Below are 17,864 nucleotides of genomic sequence, written 5' to 3' on the forward strand. Positions count from 1 at the left end.
TCAGGGTTTCCCGGACACGTCCACGATCATTGCACCAACACATCATCAACTTTGTCATCGTCCGGTCCTGAGACCACATCGATGCCCTCACCACCAAAGCACTGACCAGAGCAGATGCCTGGTCAGACCACCTGCCCATCCACTTCTCTATGTTCATCAAACTCCACCAGAAGTAGCAGAAGATGAAGAAATAGCTCAGAAAAAAGATCAACGTTGAGGGGCTTGCTACAGCCAAGCTTGTTAGTGAATTCCCAACAATGTCTGCGTTAAAACCTCCAAGGTGTCCATTCTAACAGGGTGGAGAAAACTGGAAAGAGCTGAAGATAGCCATCATCTCAAGCTGTGAAGAAACCATCGGCTACAAGACCAGGAAACACCAAGACTGCATCAACGAGAACAACCACACCATCTAAGACCTCATCAATAAGAAGAGTAAAGCTCTCCACGCCTGGCAAAATGATACAACCAGAAAGACAAAGAGGAGAGCTCATCAATCAGCCACTGCAGAGGTACAGAGAACAACTCGGGGAAATCTAGAACCAACAGTGGACTGAGAAAGCTAATGAGCTGCAACTCCTCGCTGACAGGCACGACACCCGGGGCTTCTTCAGTGCCACCAAAGCATATGGACCAATTCCCTCTGCCTTAAACCGGTACAGAGTGCGGTTGAACCCCCTTGAGAGACAGAGAAAACATTGGCCTTCGATGCAGAGAAGACTTCAATGAACTCCTAAACTGATACAATCCTAAATGACAATATGTTAAATTCCCAACCCCCCCATCAAAGATGATCTTGGACTCTCACCATGTGCAGACCAAGTCGAAGACACCATTAAACACATTAAGCCGCAGGAATGGACAGGATCCTAGCAGAGATTTTCAAACTTGGACGAGAAGAGATCACCCACCATCTCCATCAGCTGTTGATGAAAATCTGGGACAGAGAAGAAGTTCCTACCGACCTCAGGGATGCCGTCATCGACACCATCTTCAAGAAAGGAGACAAAGCTGTCAGTGGGAATTTCTCGGCTCTCCACAGGCAGGAAGATCACCGTCCTAATCCTCACTAGCCGCCTTCTCAGAGTCTCTGAAGAGCCAGTAGGGCTTCTGATCAAACTGTGGAACAGCGGATATGATTTTCACTGCTTGCCGACTTCAAGAGCAATGCCAGGAGCAACATCAACCACTCTGAATAGCCTTCATCTATCTGACCAAGGCTTTTGACTCAGTCAATCGGGAAGTGCTATGGAAGGCCTTGTCAAAGGCCGGCCAACTCCTCCGCCACAAGATGTCGACAACAGTCCTCTCCGCTGGAAACAAGACAGAAATCTTTGAGGTCAAAACTAGAGTAAAGCAGAAATATGTCATCACCCCCACCCTTTTCTCCAGCTCCATCGCCGCCATCCTTCACATTGTCAAGAGTAAGCACCCCAGTGGGGTGGACATCGTCTACAGGTTGTACGGAAAACCTTTCAATCTCAACAGGTTGAAATCCAAGAAGAAAACAGTTACGGGGTGAGGGTTGATTATGGGCAAATATCGAGACCAAGTCAGGCAGGAGTTGGAGAGCACCTGCTCAGAATACAGGGCTTTGGTTGTCTGGTCTGAAGCAATTCAGCTGTTGGCAGGAAATCAGTCTCCATGAAGTGACTGCAATAACATCTCTTCTGGGTTGGGGAAACATGTGCACATCTATCTGAGAAAATAATTAATATGAGAAAACTTTGTTCAATGTCCATTCTGTCTAACAAACAGAATTTGTCAGTTGTCAGTGGAACAGTTTTGACGTTGACTACATTTATCAATATTGATTAACTATTTTCTAATGTACTTTGAAGTTGAATAAACTTGCATCAAGTAACTGAATTGCAGTTAAGCCAATAAAAAAAAAAAAAAAAAATCGAGATTTTAACTATCTATCTTTACCTTGAAAACATTTAATGAAGGAGCCTCAACTGCTTCACTGGGCAAGGAATTCCACAGATTTCACAACGCTTTGGGAGAAGAAGTTCCTCCTAAACTCAGTCCTAAATCTACTTCCCCTTATTTTGAGGCTATGCCCCCTAATTATGCTTTCACCCGCCAGTGGAAACAACCTGGCCGCATCTATCCTCTCTATTCCCTCCATAATTTTAACTGTTTCTATAAGATCGCCCCTCATCCTTCTTAATTCCAACGAGTACAGTCCCAGTCTACTCAACCTCTCCTCGTAATCCAACCCCTTCAACTCTGGGATTAACCTAGTGAATCTCCTCTGCACACCCTCCAGTGCCAGTACGTCCTCTCAGGCAAGGAGACCAAAAGTGAACACAATACTCCTGTGGCCTCACTAACACCTTATACAGTTACAGTTGCAGCATAACCTCCCTAGTCTTTAACTTCATCCCTCTAGCAATGAAGGACAAAACTCCATTTACCTTCTTAATCACCTGTTGCACCTGTAAATCAACTTTTTGCGGCTCATGCACTAGCACACCCAGGTCCCTCTGCACAGCAGCATGTTTTAATATTTTATCATTTAAATAATAATCCCGTTTGCTGTTATTCCTACCAAAATGGATAATCTCACATTTGTTAACATTGTATTCCATCAGCCAGACCCTAGCCCATTCACTTAAAACTACCCGAATCCCTCTGCAGACTTCCGGTATCCTATGCATATTTTGCTTTACCGCTCATCTTAGTGTCATCTGCAAACTTGGACACATTGCACTTTGTCCCCAACTCCAAATCATCTATGTAAATTGTGAACAATTGTGGGCCCAACACTGATCCCTGAGGGACACCACTAGCTACTGATTGCCAACCAGAGAAACACCCATTAATCCCCACTCTTTGCTTTCTATTAATTAACCAATCCTCTTGAAAATGTTAATAGTGGAGATGCAAGACAATAGGTAGCAGATCTGACACCCTTAATCATAAAAGGGTGCAGTAATAATCTTTATTATAATAATCTTTATTATTGTCACAAGTAGGCTTACATTAACACTGCAATGAAGTTACTGTGAAAAGCCCCTAGTCGCCACACTCTTGTGTCTGTTTGGGTACACCGAAGGAGAATTCAGAATGTCCAAATTACCTAACAGCACATCTTTCGGGATTTGTGGGAGGAAACCGGAGCACCCAGAGGAAACCCACACCGACACGGGGAGAACGTGCAGACTCCGCACAGAGACCCAAGCCGTGAATGATTGTCCTATAAACAGCTGATCAAGGTGACATCAGTGGTGGGGAAGCTTTTAGAGACAATAGTCTGGGGGGTGGGGTGGAATGTCCAAGTCTCCAGACACTTGGGTGAGTTTTTGTTCATGAAGGACAACCAGCATCGATTTGCAAAAGGCAGATCATGCTCGACTAATGTAACTGAATATGATGGAACAGAGAAGGTTGATGAAGGGAATGGCTGACTATGTGGATTAGTGTTTTACAAAGTACAAAAAAATTGAGGTTCATGAAATAGGAGGGTTAGTGTCAGCTTGGATTAAAGATTGGTTTAAGGAAAGAAAAGATTCAATGGTTGTTATTTTGGCTGGGAAACTGGTGATTCCCAAGAATCAGTTTTCAGGCCACTGTGTCAGATATACATATAAAAGACTTGGTCATTGGGACAAAAAATGTGACAAACTGTGAAGATGAAGATGGCGCTGCTGCCTTACGGCGCCACGGTCCCAGGTTCGATCCCGGCTCTGGGTCACTGTCCGTGTGGAGTTTGCACATTCTCCCCGTGTCTGTGTGGGTTTCACCCCCACAACCCAAAGATGTGCAGGTTAGATGGATTGGCCACGCTAAATTGCCCCTTAATTGGAAAAAATGAACTGGGTAATCTAAAAAATTTTTTAAAACAGTGAAGATGACACTAATCCACTGTTGCAGGTCAGAGATAGGTTAGCACACGGCAGGTAAGTGACAAATAGAATTTAATAAAGGAAAAATGTGAGGTTGGCAGAAGGGATAGAATAATAGTAATCTTTATTGTCACAAGTAGGCTTGCATTAACACTGCAATGAAGTTACTGTGAAAATCCCCTAGTCGCCACATTCCGGCGCCTGTTCGGGTCACAGAGGGAGAATTCAGAATGTCCAATTCACCGAACAGCACGTCTTTCGGGACTTGTGGGAGGAAACCGGAGAAAACCCACGCAGACACGAGGAGAACGTGCAGACTCCACACAGACAGTGACCGAAGCCGGGATCGAACCTGGGACCCTGGTGCTGTGAGGCAGCAGTGCCATCTTCAACTTCACAACAGTGTTTCTACTGTGCTACCAGGCAATATCATAGAATCCCTACATGCAAAATGAGGCCATTCCTAACCTAGGCCCAATCCCACCACCCTTATCCTGCAACTCCACCCTCAGGGGCAAATTATCATTGCCAATCCATCTAACCTGAACATCTATAAACTGTGGGAGGAAACTGGAGCACCTGGAAGAAACCCACGCAGCCATGGGGAGAATGTACAAATTCCACACAGATAGTTACCCGAGGTCGGAATTGAACCCGCATACCTGGTCTGTGAGGCAGCAGTGCTAACCACTGTGCCGCCCATAGACTTAATGGCACAATTCAAAAGAATGCGCAGGGATTTTGGGACCTGTGGATTCATATACATAGATCTGTAAAGGCAGGACATATTGAAAAAGTAATTAGCAAAGCATACGAGATCTTGGATTTCATAAATAGAGATATCAAGTCCAAAAGCAGAGAGGTTATGCTGAATCTTTATAAAACTCTGGTTAGGCCACAACTAGAATATTGCATTCAATTCCGGTCACCGGACTTTCGGGAGGACGTGCGCATTCGAGAGGAAGCTTTACCAGAATGGTTCCAAGGATGAGGGATTTATCTCCAAGGTTAGGCTGGAGAAACTCAGGTAGTTTCTCATGAAGCAAAGGAGATTGAGGGAAGATTTGACAAGAGGTGAACACGATTATGGCAGGGTTAGGTAAGTTAAACAAAGAAAGGCTGCGCCCCATTAGCTGATGGTACTAGTACTAGGGAACACAGTTTTAAGATTTTGTGCAAGAGATGCAGGCAGATGCAAAGAAAAATGTTTTTACAAAGCAAGTGGTAATGACCTAGAACTGATTGCCCACGAGAGTGGTGGAAATAAAGATGATCAATGACTTCAAAATTAAATTGGATGGGAACTAGGAGGAAATAAACTTGCAGGACAAGAGATAGAGCAGGGAATTGGACTGACTGGATTGCTTTACGGAGAGTCAGGATAGATTTGATGGGCCGCCTGTTGTTTCAAACTGACTGTATGAAAGGTGAGCACCAAGCAGCCCACATACTAGAAGACTGACTCCATTTTACACAAGCCAAATGTGCAGGAGCAGCCACGTTAAACTCGTCTCCAAAACCTGGGTTGCAATACAGATTTGTAATCTCATTTTCGTCAACAGGGCTGAAGGTGTTGTTCTTTAAACCGAGGACCCATTTGCCTCTTTGCGTTGGCTGTTGAGGCCCCTTTACAGCCTCATGTCCAACATTACACCCAGAGCCAACACAATGCAAACTAGAGCTACTGCTCCGTCCGTCACCATACTGCTGTTTGGTGGAGTTTACTGCACAAATTTGCCAAAGTGACGGAATTTTCAAAAAAAATAAAAAATGTCACAATAAACCCTTTGACGCAATTCTCAGCCATGAGTTTGGTCTTTCCTCTGATCTGATCATGTAGCAAAATCCTAAAAGATACAAGAGCCAGGGCTATAAATGCAGATAGTACATTAACAGACAACGGAAATTCTATAACTTCTCAAGACTTAAGACATTAACAGTGTGACCACATTTTTATTCTTTCAGATGCTGACTAACCAAGTGCGTATTTTCAGAATTTAGTTCAATCCCATTTTCTTTTAATTTATTATCCAAGCTTTACTTCAAAGCAGTGCATCGTTAAGTAAATTAAGCATTTTCTTACCTGTACAGGAGGAGTTCCATCATTGCTGTATCTAAACTCCCCTTCATCACCGCAACTAACTTGTTCATAATCCTCCAGCATTTTCACAGTCATGCCTGCTTTTAGATTCTCTTGTATATATTCCACGTAACTGCTGCGGCTGGCAAAGTTTGAGCGTGTTTTGTAAGTGGTGGCTGTTTTTTTCCGTGGTTGTGGGATTAGTAAGTTACTGGTAGCCATGCTCCTTGGCTGGAATATGGATTTAATGTTTCTGGGCAGATCTTCCGTTACTCCCATCATCCGATCAGGTTCTTTGCTCCGTTCCCAGCCCATGACACGAACTAATTCAGAAATCAGGTTTGCCATTGCCATGGTGAATTCAAACTCACGCAGCAGCCGTGTCTGTTCTGGTACGTTTAAGGCAGTGCAGTCTTGACGCTCTCCACTTACATCTTGCCCGCTGTTATTCAACTTGTCCATCAAGGAGGTGACACACAGATAACGCTTTACCAGAGAAAATAAGAGTTTTCCTGGAATCTGAAACGGGAAAGACAAAGAGAATGAATTACAGGCCATACGTGATTAATGCTGCATTCCACAGTATTGTGGAATTTGGCCCATTTATATGGCGTTCCTGAAGCCAGGGCACCTAGAACAGAATATAAATGGTGCTTGTTTGAAATGAAATGCAATTTCCATTCCTAGCCACAAACATGATGCATTTTCTGGCTCTTGAGTCAATTACAGTTTGATACAATTCACCGACCTAAAAACAAAAAGCACTTCACCAAAATTAATCTAACAAACAGGCATCAAGCTAGTGGAAATGTGACCAGAAATCTGGTCCAAGACGACTCATAAAGGGAGAATTAGAGAGGATTGGATTCTCTGAAAACGGGGCTATGTTTCCACGCCGGCGTAAAAACACAGGCGTTGCACTCCCGAGTTCCCTAGAAAAAAAACATGCCGATTCACTTACCTTTAGGGGGATGGCAGGGACCCAGGTAATTCACAGAGCTTTGGCTGCGGATAAGGGTTCAGAGTCCGCGCACATGGACAGCGGCGGCCTCGCCAAGCGCCATGGCGGACTCGGACCACAGACCAACACCAACAAACTAGCCCACCACCTTCTATGAAGAGTAAAAGAACGGAGAATTCTTCAGGTTAGAAGGACAGAGTTGGGGGTGACAGACAGGAAGAAAATCATGAAGGGATTTAAATTTGAGGTGGTGTGGGATTGAGAGCCAATGTAAGTCATCCAGCACAGACGCAATGAAGAGGAGAAACTTGGTGCCAGGTGGGGTGTGGATCTCAGAGCTTTAAATGAGTTGAAGCTTACGGAGGATGGAAGATGGGTGGCAGGCCAGGCCTGCATTGGAGTCAACAAAGATATGGGTGAGGGTTTCAGCAGCAGGTAGCTCAGTTGGGTGGAGGCAGGTGATGTTTAAAGCAGGAAGAGTTTTGTAATGGAGGGGGTGGAACTGGAAACAACTCAGGGTCAGAAAGTATTGAGACTACAAACTGTTTGATTCAGCTCAAGGAAGTGACTAGAGAGGAATGAAGTCAGTAGCGAGGATAGTTTCAATGCCACTGAGAAACCTGTGCTAAGACTGATTATTGGCTATCAACACCCTGGGGGTTAACATTGACAAGAAACTGATCTGGACTAGCCATATAAATACTGTGGCTACAAGAGCAGGTCAGAGGCTAGGAATCCTGCAGTAGGTAACTCACCTCCTGACTCCCCAAAGCCAGTCCACCATCTACAAGGCGCAAATCAAGAGTCATAGAATCACAGAAAAATTACAGCACAGAAGGAAGCCATTCGGCCCATCTTGTCCATGCCAGCCCGAGGATACCCAGGTGCCCTTTCTAACCGCGCCTTCCTGCACCTGGTCCAAAGCCCTGTAAATTAGAGCACAGGCTGCCGATCCATTTGAAAAGGGTTTAGGTTCACTGCCTCCACCAGCAACTCAGGTAGTGAATTCCAGGCTCCCACTACCCTCTGCGTAAAAACATTCTTCCTCTATGTCCCTTGGTTCTAGAATTCTCCACCAAGGGGAACAATTTTATCCTGTCCACTGTCTCTTCCTCTCATAATTTTGTACACCTCAATTAAGTCACCCCTCAGTCTTCTTTGTTGCAAGGAAAATAACCCCAACCTATCTAATCTCTCCTCATAGTTACACTTTTCCAGCCCTGGCAACATTCTTGTAAACCTCCTCTGCACTCTCTCCAGAGCAATAACATCCCGTGGGGGTTTAAACTAATTCAGCAGGGGGATGGGAACCTAAATTGTAGTCCCAGTGTACAGGATGTTGAGAGTAGTGAGGTCAGGGATAGGGTTAAAAGTTCGAAAGAGGGCACTGGCAAGCAGGACGCTGGTTTGAAGTGTGTCTACTTCAACGCCAGGAGCATCCGGATAAGCATAAGGTGGGTGAGCTTGCAGCATGGGTTGGTACCTGGGATCTCGATGTTGTGGCGATTTCGGAGACATAGGTAGAGCAGGGACAGGAATGGTTGTTGCAGGTTCCAGGATTTAGATGTTTCTGTAAGAACAGAGAAGATGGTAAAAGAGGGGGGGGGGGGTGTGGCATTGTTAATCAAGGAAAGTATTACGGCGGTAGAAAGGACGCTTGAGGACTCGTCTACTGAGGCAGTATGGGCCGAGGTTAGGAACAGTAGAGGAGAGGTCACCCTGTTGGGAGTTGTCTATAGACCTCCGAATAGTTCCAGAGATGCAGAAGAAAGGATTGCAAAGATGATTCTTGACAGGAGCGAGAGTAACAGGGTAGTTGTTATGGGGGACTTTAACTTTCCAAATATTGACTGGAAATACTATAGTTCGAGTACTATAGATGGGTCAGTTTTTGTGCAGTGTGTGCAGGAGGGTTTTCTGACACAGTATGTAGACAGGCCAACAAGGGGCGAGGCCACATTGGATTTGGTACTGGGTAATGAACCCGGCCAGGTGTTAGATTTAGATGTAGGTGAGCACTTTGGTGATAGTGATCACAACTCGGTTATGTTTACTTTAGCAATGGGCAGGGATAGGTATATACCGCAAGGCAAAAATTATAGCTGGGGGAAAGGCAATTATGATGCTATTCGGCAAGATTTAGGATGTATAGGATGGGAAGGAAACTGCAGGGGATGGGTACAATCGAAATGTGGAGCTTTTTCAAGGAACAGCTACTGCGTGTCCTTGATAAGTATGTACCTGTCAGGCAGGGAGGAAGTTGTCGAGCAAGGGAACCGTGGTTTACTAAGGAAGTTGAAGCACTTGTCAAGAGGAAGAAGAAGGCTTATGTTAGGATGAGACATGAAGGCTCAGTTAGGGCACTTGAGAGTTACAAGTTAGCCAGGAAGGACCTAAAGGGAGAGTTAAGAAGAGCGAGGAGAGGACACGAAAAGTCGTTGGCGGATAGGATCAAGGAAAACCCTAAGGCTTTCTATAGGTATATCAGGAACAAAAGAATGACTAGAGTAAGATTAGGGCCAATCAAGGATAGTAGTGGAAAGTTGTGTGTGGAATCAGAGGAGATAGGGGAAGCATTAAATGGATATTTTTCGTCAGTGTTTACACTGGAGAAAGACAATGTTGTCGAGGAGAACACTCAGGTTCAGTCGACCAGGCTAGATGGAATTGAGGTTCAAAAGGAGGAGGTGTTAGCAATTTTAGAAAATGTCAAAATAGATAAGTCCCCTGGGCCAGATGGGATTTATCCTAGGATTCTCTGGGAAGCCAGCGAGGAGATTGCAGAGCCTTTGTCCTTGATCTTTATGTCGTCTTTGTCGACAGGAATAGTGCCGGAAGACTGGAGGATAGCAAATGTTGTCCCCTTGTTCAAGAAGGGGAGTAGAGACAACTCTGGTAATTATAGACCTGTGAGCCTTACTTCGGTTGTGGGTAAAATGTTGGAAAAGGTTATAAGAGATAGGGTTTATAATCATCTTGAAAAGAACAAGTTGATTAGCGATACTCAACACGGTTTTGTGAAGGGTAGGTCATGTCTCACAAACCTTAGAGTTTTTTGAGAAGGTGACCAAACAGGTGGATCAGGGTAAGGCTGTTGATGTGGTGTATATGGATTTCAGTAAGGCGTTTGATAAGGTTCCCCACGGTAGGCTATTGCAGAAAATAAGGAAGTATGGAATTGAAGGTGATTTAGCGGTTTGGATCAGTAATTGGCTAGCTGAAAGAAGACAGAGGGTGGTGGTTGATGGCAAATGTTCATCCTGGAGTTCAGTTACTAGTGGTGTACCGCAAGGATCTGTTTTGGGGCCACTGCTGTTTGTCATTTTTATAAATGACCTGGAAGAGGGTGTAGAAGGATGGGTTAGTAAATTTGCAGATGACACGAAGGTCGGTGGAGTTGTGGATAGTGCTGAAGGATGTTATAGGATACAGAGGGACATAGATAAGCTGCAGAGCTGGGCTGAGAGGTGGCAGATGGAGTTTAATGCGGAAAAGTGTGAGGTGGTTCACTTTGGAAGGAGTAACAGGAATGCAGAGTACTGGGCTAATGGCAAGGTTCTTGGTAGTGTAGATGAACAGAGAGATCTCGGCATCCAGGTACATAAATCCCTGAAAGTTGCCACCCAGGTTAATAGGGCTGTTAAGAAAGCATATGGTGTGCTAGCCTTTATCAGTAGGGGTATTGAGTTTCGGAACCACAAGGTCATGCTGCAGCTGTACATAACTCTGGTGCGGCCACACCTGGAGTACTGCGTGCAGTTCTGGTCACCACATTATAGGAAGGATGTGGAAGTTTTGGAAAGGGTTCAGAGGAGATTTACTAGGATGTTGCCTGGTATGGAGGGAAGGTCTTACGAGGAAAGGTTCAGGGAATTGAGGTTGTTTTCGTTAGAGGAGAAGGCTGAGAGGTGACTTAATAGAGACATATAAGATAGTCAGAGGGTTAGATAGGGTGGACAGTGAGAGTCTTTTTCCTCGGATGGTGATGACCAACACGAGGGGACATAGCTTTAAATTGAGGGGTGATAGATATAGGACAGATGTCAGAGGCAGTTTCTTTACTCAGAGAGTAGTAGGAGTGTGGAACGCCCTGCCTGCAATAGTAGTAGACTCGCCAACTTTAAGGGCATTTAAGTGGTCACTGGATAGACATATGGATGAAAATGGAATAGTGTAGGTCAGATAGGCTTCAGATGGTTTCACAGGTCGGCGCAACATCGAGGGCCGAAAGGCCCGTACTGCGCTGTAGTGTTCTATGTTCTATCCTTCCTGTAATGTGGTGACCAGAACTGCACACAATACTCCAGTTGTGGCCTCAGCAGTGTCTGATATATTATATTCTATACCTCTGTCAATGAATAGCAGCATTCCATATGCTTTCTTTATAACCTTGACTATTGAACTGCTGTCTTTACAGACCGGTGTACCTGTATGCCAAGATCTCTCACTCCATCTACTCCTTTTAGTATATTCCCATTTATTGTGTGGTCCGGACAACTGTTCGACCTCCCTAAATGCATGACCTCACTTCTCTGTGTTAAATTCCATCTGCCACTTTATCGCCCACTCCACCAACCCATCTGTATCATTTTGGAGATTATAGCTATGAGTGTGATGGAATATTCTCCACTTGCCTGGATGAGTGTGGCTCCAGCACTCAAGAAGCTCAGAACCATCCAGGACAAAGCAGCCCGTTTGATTGTTACCCATTCCAAACATTCACTCCTCCTTCCACGAACAAGCAGTGACTGCAGCATGTACCATCTAGAAGAACCCATCAAGCTTCTTTCAGCAGTACCTTCCAACCCACAACCACAACTACAGAATCATAAAATCCCTACAGTGTAGAGGGAGGCCTTTTGGCCCATCGAGTCTGCACAGACCCTCAAAAAGATCACCCTACCTAGGCCCACTCCCCAGCCCTATCCCCATAACCACACCTAACCTGCACATCTTTGGACTGTGGGAGGAACCCAGAGGAAACCCACACAGGCATGGGGAGAATGTGCAAACTCCACACAGACAGCCACCAGAGGCTGAAACTGAACCTGGGTTCCTGGCGCTGTGATGTAGCAGGGCTAATCATTGTGCCACTGTGTCACCCACCCGACCATTGAAAAGGAAAAGGGCAGCAGACATCTGCTGGCTCCCCTCCACGTCACTCACCATCCTGACTTGGAAATACGTCGCTGTATTTTCACTGTCGCTGGAGTAACACCTGGAACTCGCTTCCCGTCAGCACTATGGATTTTTTTTTCTCAAAATTTAGAATACCCAATTTATTTTTTCCAATTAAGGGGCAATTTAGTGTGGCCAATCCACCTAACCCTGCATATTTTTGGGTTGTGGGAGCGAAACCCACGTAAACATGGGGAGAATGTGCAAACTCCACATGGACAGTGACCCAGAGCCGGGATCGAACCTGGGACTTCGGCGCCGTGAGGGAGCAGGGGTAACCCACTGCACCACCGTGCTGCCCTAGCACTGTGGATTTACCAACACCTCAGGGACTGCAGTGGTTCAAGAAGACAACTCACCACCATATTCTCGAGGGATGGGCAATAAATACTGGCCTAGCCAGCGACAGCCACATCCTGTAAATCAATTGTGAAAAATAAATAAAAACAGAAAAGGCTGAATAAACCCAGCAGGTCTGTCAGCATTTGTGGAGAGTTAAAGTTTTGAGTCCTTACGACTTCTTCAGAATGTTGGATATGTTGTCTGGCAACACGGAGGAATGTGCAGGGGATAGAGGAGAGGTGTGAATGTTGTCAACAGACCTGTAAAAACCTACTCTGTGTCTGTCTATGGTTCTGTTAAAGGGCAGCATGTACATGAGCAAATTGAGAAAAGATCCTTGTGGACTCAGGAGACAAGTAAGTGGTGTTGCAAGAGAAGCCGTTTCTATAAAGGCTCTGGTTATAAATTCAATTTAGGAAGGGCAACTCTCACTGAGCTGCGCATTGGAGCACAGGCAGAATGAGAAAGAATGAAATGGTCAACCATGGAAACTGCTACATCGGTGCTGCAGAGGGATAATGCAGTTACAAAGGAAATCATGTGATTTTGGTTAGCCCCAGTTCCAGTGTACTGGCAAGGTCAGAAATGTGTCTGGGATGATTGAAATATGGGCTACAGGGAAGATGAACACAGAAATCTGTGTGGAATGATTACCTTCCCTGCAGTTCCACATTTCAATCATTCCACATCAATTTCTGTGTTTGTGTTTTGTGTTCCCAGCAGTGCCATATTGCAAAGACAGACATTAGACTGAAATGACTAAAATATGGAACTGCAGGGAAGGCAAAGACAAACTTGGACTTGAAGCTAAAATGGGACTAATCCAAGGGGGAATGATCTGTATGGTGTTACGATGCCAGTTAATTAGTTTCGACAAAAAATATTAAACATGAAAAAATTGGTTTATGATACAACTCCTCCCTTAATTTAACAATTATACACAGATTTTAGGATTAACACAGATTACAAAGTACATCATAATTTACAATGTTCTTATTAACACAAAGTCTCTTTTAAACACATGATTGTGGACAAATACACTCTCCCTTCTGAACCCCAAGTGAATGTTTGCGGATTTCTCCTCAGAATCCTCCAGATAATTGTCACGAGGGTTTCCAAATTACACTCTCAAAAACACACTTTAAAATCTTCTCTCTTAAGTATGCCTTGCCGTAGCATTTGCATTCCAAAATCCAGACCGGGTTTTCCAGACGACACTTTTAAACAAAGCTTCTACTTCACTTTTCTCAGAATCCAGTCCACGATTTCACACCAACACCTTTAGGATTTCTTTGTCTTGAATGCTGTGCAAAATGCTCACATTGCTTCAACTCTTGATTCCAGGTTTTATGAAAGTAACATCAGACATTTGTTGTATCTTGAAAGCTGCTGCCCTACTTTAAATATGGTTACTGCAATTGTCTCAAGCTCAAAACACTTTGTTTACTCTTCCTAAATTCTTCTGAACAATACCTTGGTCTCTGTTCGCTTAACTCCAGTCTTCGTGGACACTTCTCAATTTCTCTAGTTTCCTTAACTAGCTGGACTTTAGATTACCAGCATCTGTTTTTAGATTACACAGCATCTGTTCTGTTAACCAATAGTATGGCTTTTTTTCTAGCCAGGCTGAGAGTCATGTCATTTATTGGGCAGCACAGTAGCACAAGTGAATAGCACTGTGGCTTCACAGCGCCAGGATTCCAGGTTCAATTCACCGCTGGGTCACTGTTCTGTCGGAGTCTGCACGTTCTCCCGTGTCTGCGTGGGTTTCCTCCAGATGCTTCCGGTTTCCTCCCACAGTCCAAAGACTGCTGGTTAGGTGGATTGGCCATGCTAAATTGCTCTTAGTGTCCAAAAGGTTAGGAGTTATTGAGTTACGGGGATAGGGTGAAATGGGGGCTTAAGTGAGTCGGTGCAGACTCGATGGGCCAAATGTCCTCTTTCTGCACTGTATGTTCTATGTTCTATCTTTAGCCTTAAGACCATAAGACCATAAGACATAGGAGTGGAAGTAAGGCCATTCGGCCCATCGAGTCCACTCCACCATTCAATCATGGTTGATTTCAACTCCATTTACCCGCCTCTCTCCCCATAGCCTTAATTCCTCGAGAATCAAGAATTTATCAATTTCTGTCTTAAAGACACTCAATGTCCCGGCCTCCACGCCCTCTGTGGCAATGAATTCCACAGACCTACCACTCTCTGGCTGAAGGAAATTTCTCCTCATCTCTGTTCTTAAAGTGACTCCCTTTTATTCTAAGGCTGTGCCCCCGCGTCCTAGTCTCCCCTGCTAATGGAAACAACTTCCCTACGTCCATCCTATCCAAGCCATTCATTATCTTGCTACGTTTCTATTAGATCTCCCCTCAACCTCCTAAACTCCAATGAATATAATCCCACAATCCTCAGACGTTCATCGTATGTTAGGCCTAACATTCCTGGGATCCTTCTAAGCCAACAGCTTCTAGCAGAGTCGTGAAAGCTGCCTTCACTTTCACTATCTATCTCCAACTACTATCAAATTAGCTAAACTAAAGTTAAAAGCATCTCCACCTTACAAGTCCCGGTTGCTAAGCAATAGCCTCATATTTATGCTTTTTATTTATTCTTCCCACTGTAACTCTCTCAATGCACAATGGGAACATAACTGGAACCTAACCAACCCCCACACATTCAAACACCTTTGTCCAGCATGAATTTAATCACAGATTTTACCCTTCCAGGCACAGAAATATTAAATTAAACCTACTTAAATCTACACCTTATTTCCAACATTTACCAATAAAAATCTAATTACCTTTAAACTAACACCTCCCCCCCTTTGAAAGACGTAAATCTTCATAATCAATAAAACTTCTTTACATTGCTGTTACATCCACTTTATACAAATTTAACATAATATCTAGTCACACAACTTACTTAGTACATCATACACGTAGTCTTAGTTCGCAATTACACGTCATAATATACAATTACAATGATTTAACCAAAACAAAGACATTGTAACATCATAACTCAAGTCTTGTTTCTTTTTCTTCTAATTTCCAGTTTTCAATTCAGAAAATAATGTTTCATTGTTACAGTGCAACTGTCCTCTTGGTCACTTGTCGACAAAGGTCCACTCTCAAGCCCACTTTCCAAATTCACATGTGGTGAATTCATATTTTGATTTAACACAAGTCATTTTTGTGCATTAAGATTTCATTTCTTCTCTTGTCCAAATCTCTTTTAGCTGTTTCAAGAATATTGTGAAGATGCTTCTTATGTTACCTCAAAATAGTATGGTACTCTTGGCTTTGTTTGTTCTTTGAACATTTTGTGACTGTCTTAGTTCTCCCAGTCCCATTTCAAATAAGTTTGTTTCAATTCTGTTGGAGCCATGTCAATCACCTCCTCTCTATGAAGTTTCAGAGTTGGTTGTAATCCTTCAGCTTTTTCCTGAACCATCTCAGTCCAGATCTCAGTAGAGTTTGTGGTCTTTGGTAAACTGTTCACTTACCTTTATTATAACCACCATATCACGTGTAGCATCACCAACAAGCATTTTTAAATCAATGCCTCTAGTCATTGACTCAATTCTATGATTTTATGATTCTATAATCACTTTGCAATGTCAGCACTTCTGGATGACAATTCCTACTTGCCAATTTTTCAAATACTTCAGATGTTTTATTATGGTCCATTACTGACTTTGGTACATCAGTAATATTACTTGGACTGTTCTTTGCTCAATTGTATCAGTATGCCACAATGAGTTTTTATTCACAGTAACAACTTTCAAATTACGACCCTCCAAACCATCCATCTTCTTCTTAATTTCCTCCATTTTGCTTTTGAAGTTCACAAATCTCATTATTCTTCTCAAGACAAAGTTCGAACAGTCGTTAGTTTTGTTTTATAATTCTGCATTCAATCAATTATTCGGATTTACCAAAACCTCTTACTTATTCAAGGCATTTCATAAATGGCAGTGTGGCATCATAGATTCATAGAGTTATAGAATTTACAGTGCAGATGGTGGTCATTCGGTCCATCGAGTCTGCACCGGCCCTTGGAAAGAGCCCCCTAACCTAAGCCCACACTATCCCCATAACCCAATAACCCCACCTAACCTTTTGGACACCAAGGGCAATCTAGCGTAGCCAATCCACCTAACCTGCACATCTTTGGACTGTGGGAGGAAACCCACGCAGATATGGGGAGAACGTGCAGACTCCGCACTGAGTGACAAGCCGAGAATCGAACCTGGGACCTGGAGCTGTGAAGCAACTGTGCTACCCACGGTGCTACGTTGGCGACATGGTAGCACAGTGGTTAGCGCAGTTGCTTCACAGTGCCAGGGACCCGGGTTTGATTCCCAGCTTGGGGCACTGTCTGTCGGAGTCTGCATGTTCTCCCCGTGTCTGTGTGGGTTTCCTCCGGGTGCTCCGGTTTCCTCCCACAAGTCCCGAAAGACGGCTTGTTAGGTGAAATGGACATTCTGAGTTCTCTCTGTGTACCTGAACAGGCGCCGGAATGTGGTGACTCGGGGCTTTTCACAGTAACCTCATTGTAGTGTTAATGTAAGCCTACTTATGACACTAATAAAGATTACAGATTATTATTAAGCAGGCTTACATTAAGACTAAAACTGAATAGTTTTAACAAGAAATAAAATGTTATCAAACATCTCCACAAGGCCCCACTTGCTAAGCGATACCCGCATGCCTTTTATTTATTCTTCATGCCATAGCCCTCTCTGAGCACAATTGAAACAGTCGGTACGTAACCAACCCCCACAAATACAAACACCTTTGTCCAGCATGAATCTATACGTTTTACACTTTCAGGCACAAACAAATTAAACCCACTTAAAACTATACCTTATTTCTATTGTTTACCAATACAAATCTAATTCCCTTAAAACCAACTTTATTTTCCTAACAATGGATTAAAAGCCATGTAAAATTTTGTCCGGGGGAAAGGCATCCAAAGTGGAAGAGTAATCGAGCAAATCAAATGTTACATAAGTACCCTCGAAAATGGAGGGTCAAAGCCGAGGCTGTTGCAAGTTTGAATTGACAGTTGTACGTGGCTTGAGGGCAAAGTTTCCCTCCTCTCGAGTGACAATACACAATGGAGTGGAATTGAAAGGCCCCAGGGGGAGATGGGTTGTCGAACAAAGGGTTGATGTTGGTATTGTCCGAGATCGAGACTGTGGGGGATGGAGGGAAAAGTTGCAGAGGTACCTGTGATTATCGGGCAGAGTGTTTGAGAGCGAGGTTTTGAGAAAGAAGAGAGGGCAAGTGCAGCCCTCTGGGGGTGATAAAGTGCGTCCAAATCTTGAGCATTAACATTGCTCAAAATGAGCACAAAATTTACCTTATAATATTCAAAAAATCTTTACTATTTATTGGATTGGATTGGATTGGATTGGATTTGTTTATTGTCACGTGTACCGAGGTACAGTGAAAAG

General features: G+C 43.9%; 1 protein-coding gene across 1 annotated transcript in view; it reads right to left on the reverse strand.

Moving 5' to 3' along the window:
- LOC119966978 (cullin-9-like) overlaps window positions 1-17,864 on the reverse strand; it is a 111,366-nt gene that overhangs the window by 17,555 nt on the left and 75,947 nt on the right. The window contains exon 4 of the mRNA XM_038798953.1: window positions 5,932-6,447. Coding sequence (XP_038654881.1) covers window positions 5,932-6,447 — 516 coding nt within the window. The remainder of the gene's footprint in view (window positions 1-5,931; window positions 6,448-17,864) is intronic.

Source organism: Scyliorhinus canicula, chromosome 6, assembly GCF_902713615.1.
Source record: "Scyliorhinus canicula chromosome 6, sScyCan1.1, whole genome shotgun sequence".
Classification (NCBI taxonomy): domain Eukaryota; kingdom Metazoa; phylum Chordata; class Chondrichthyes; order Carcharhiniformes; family Scyliorhinidae; genus Scyliorhinus; species Scyliorhinus canicula.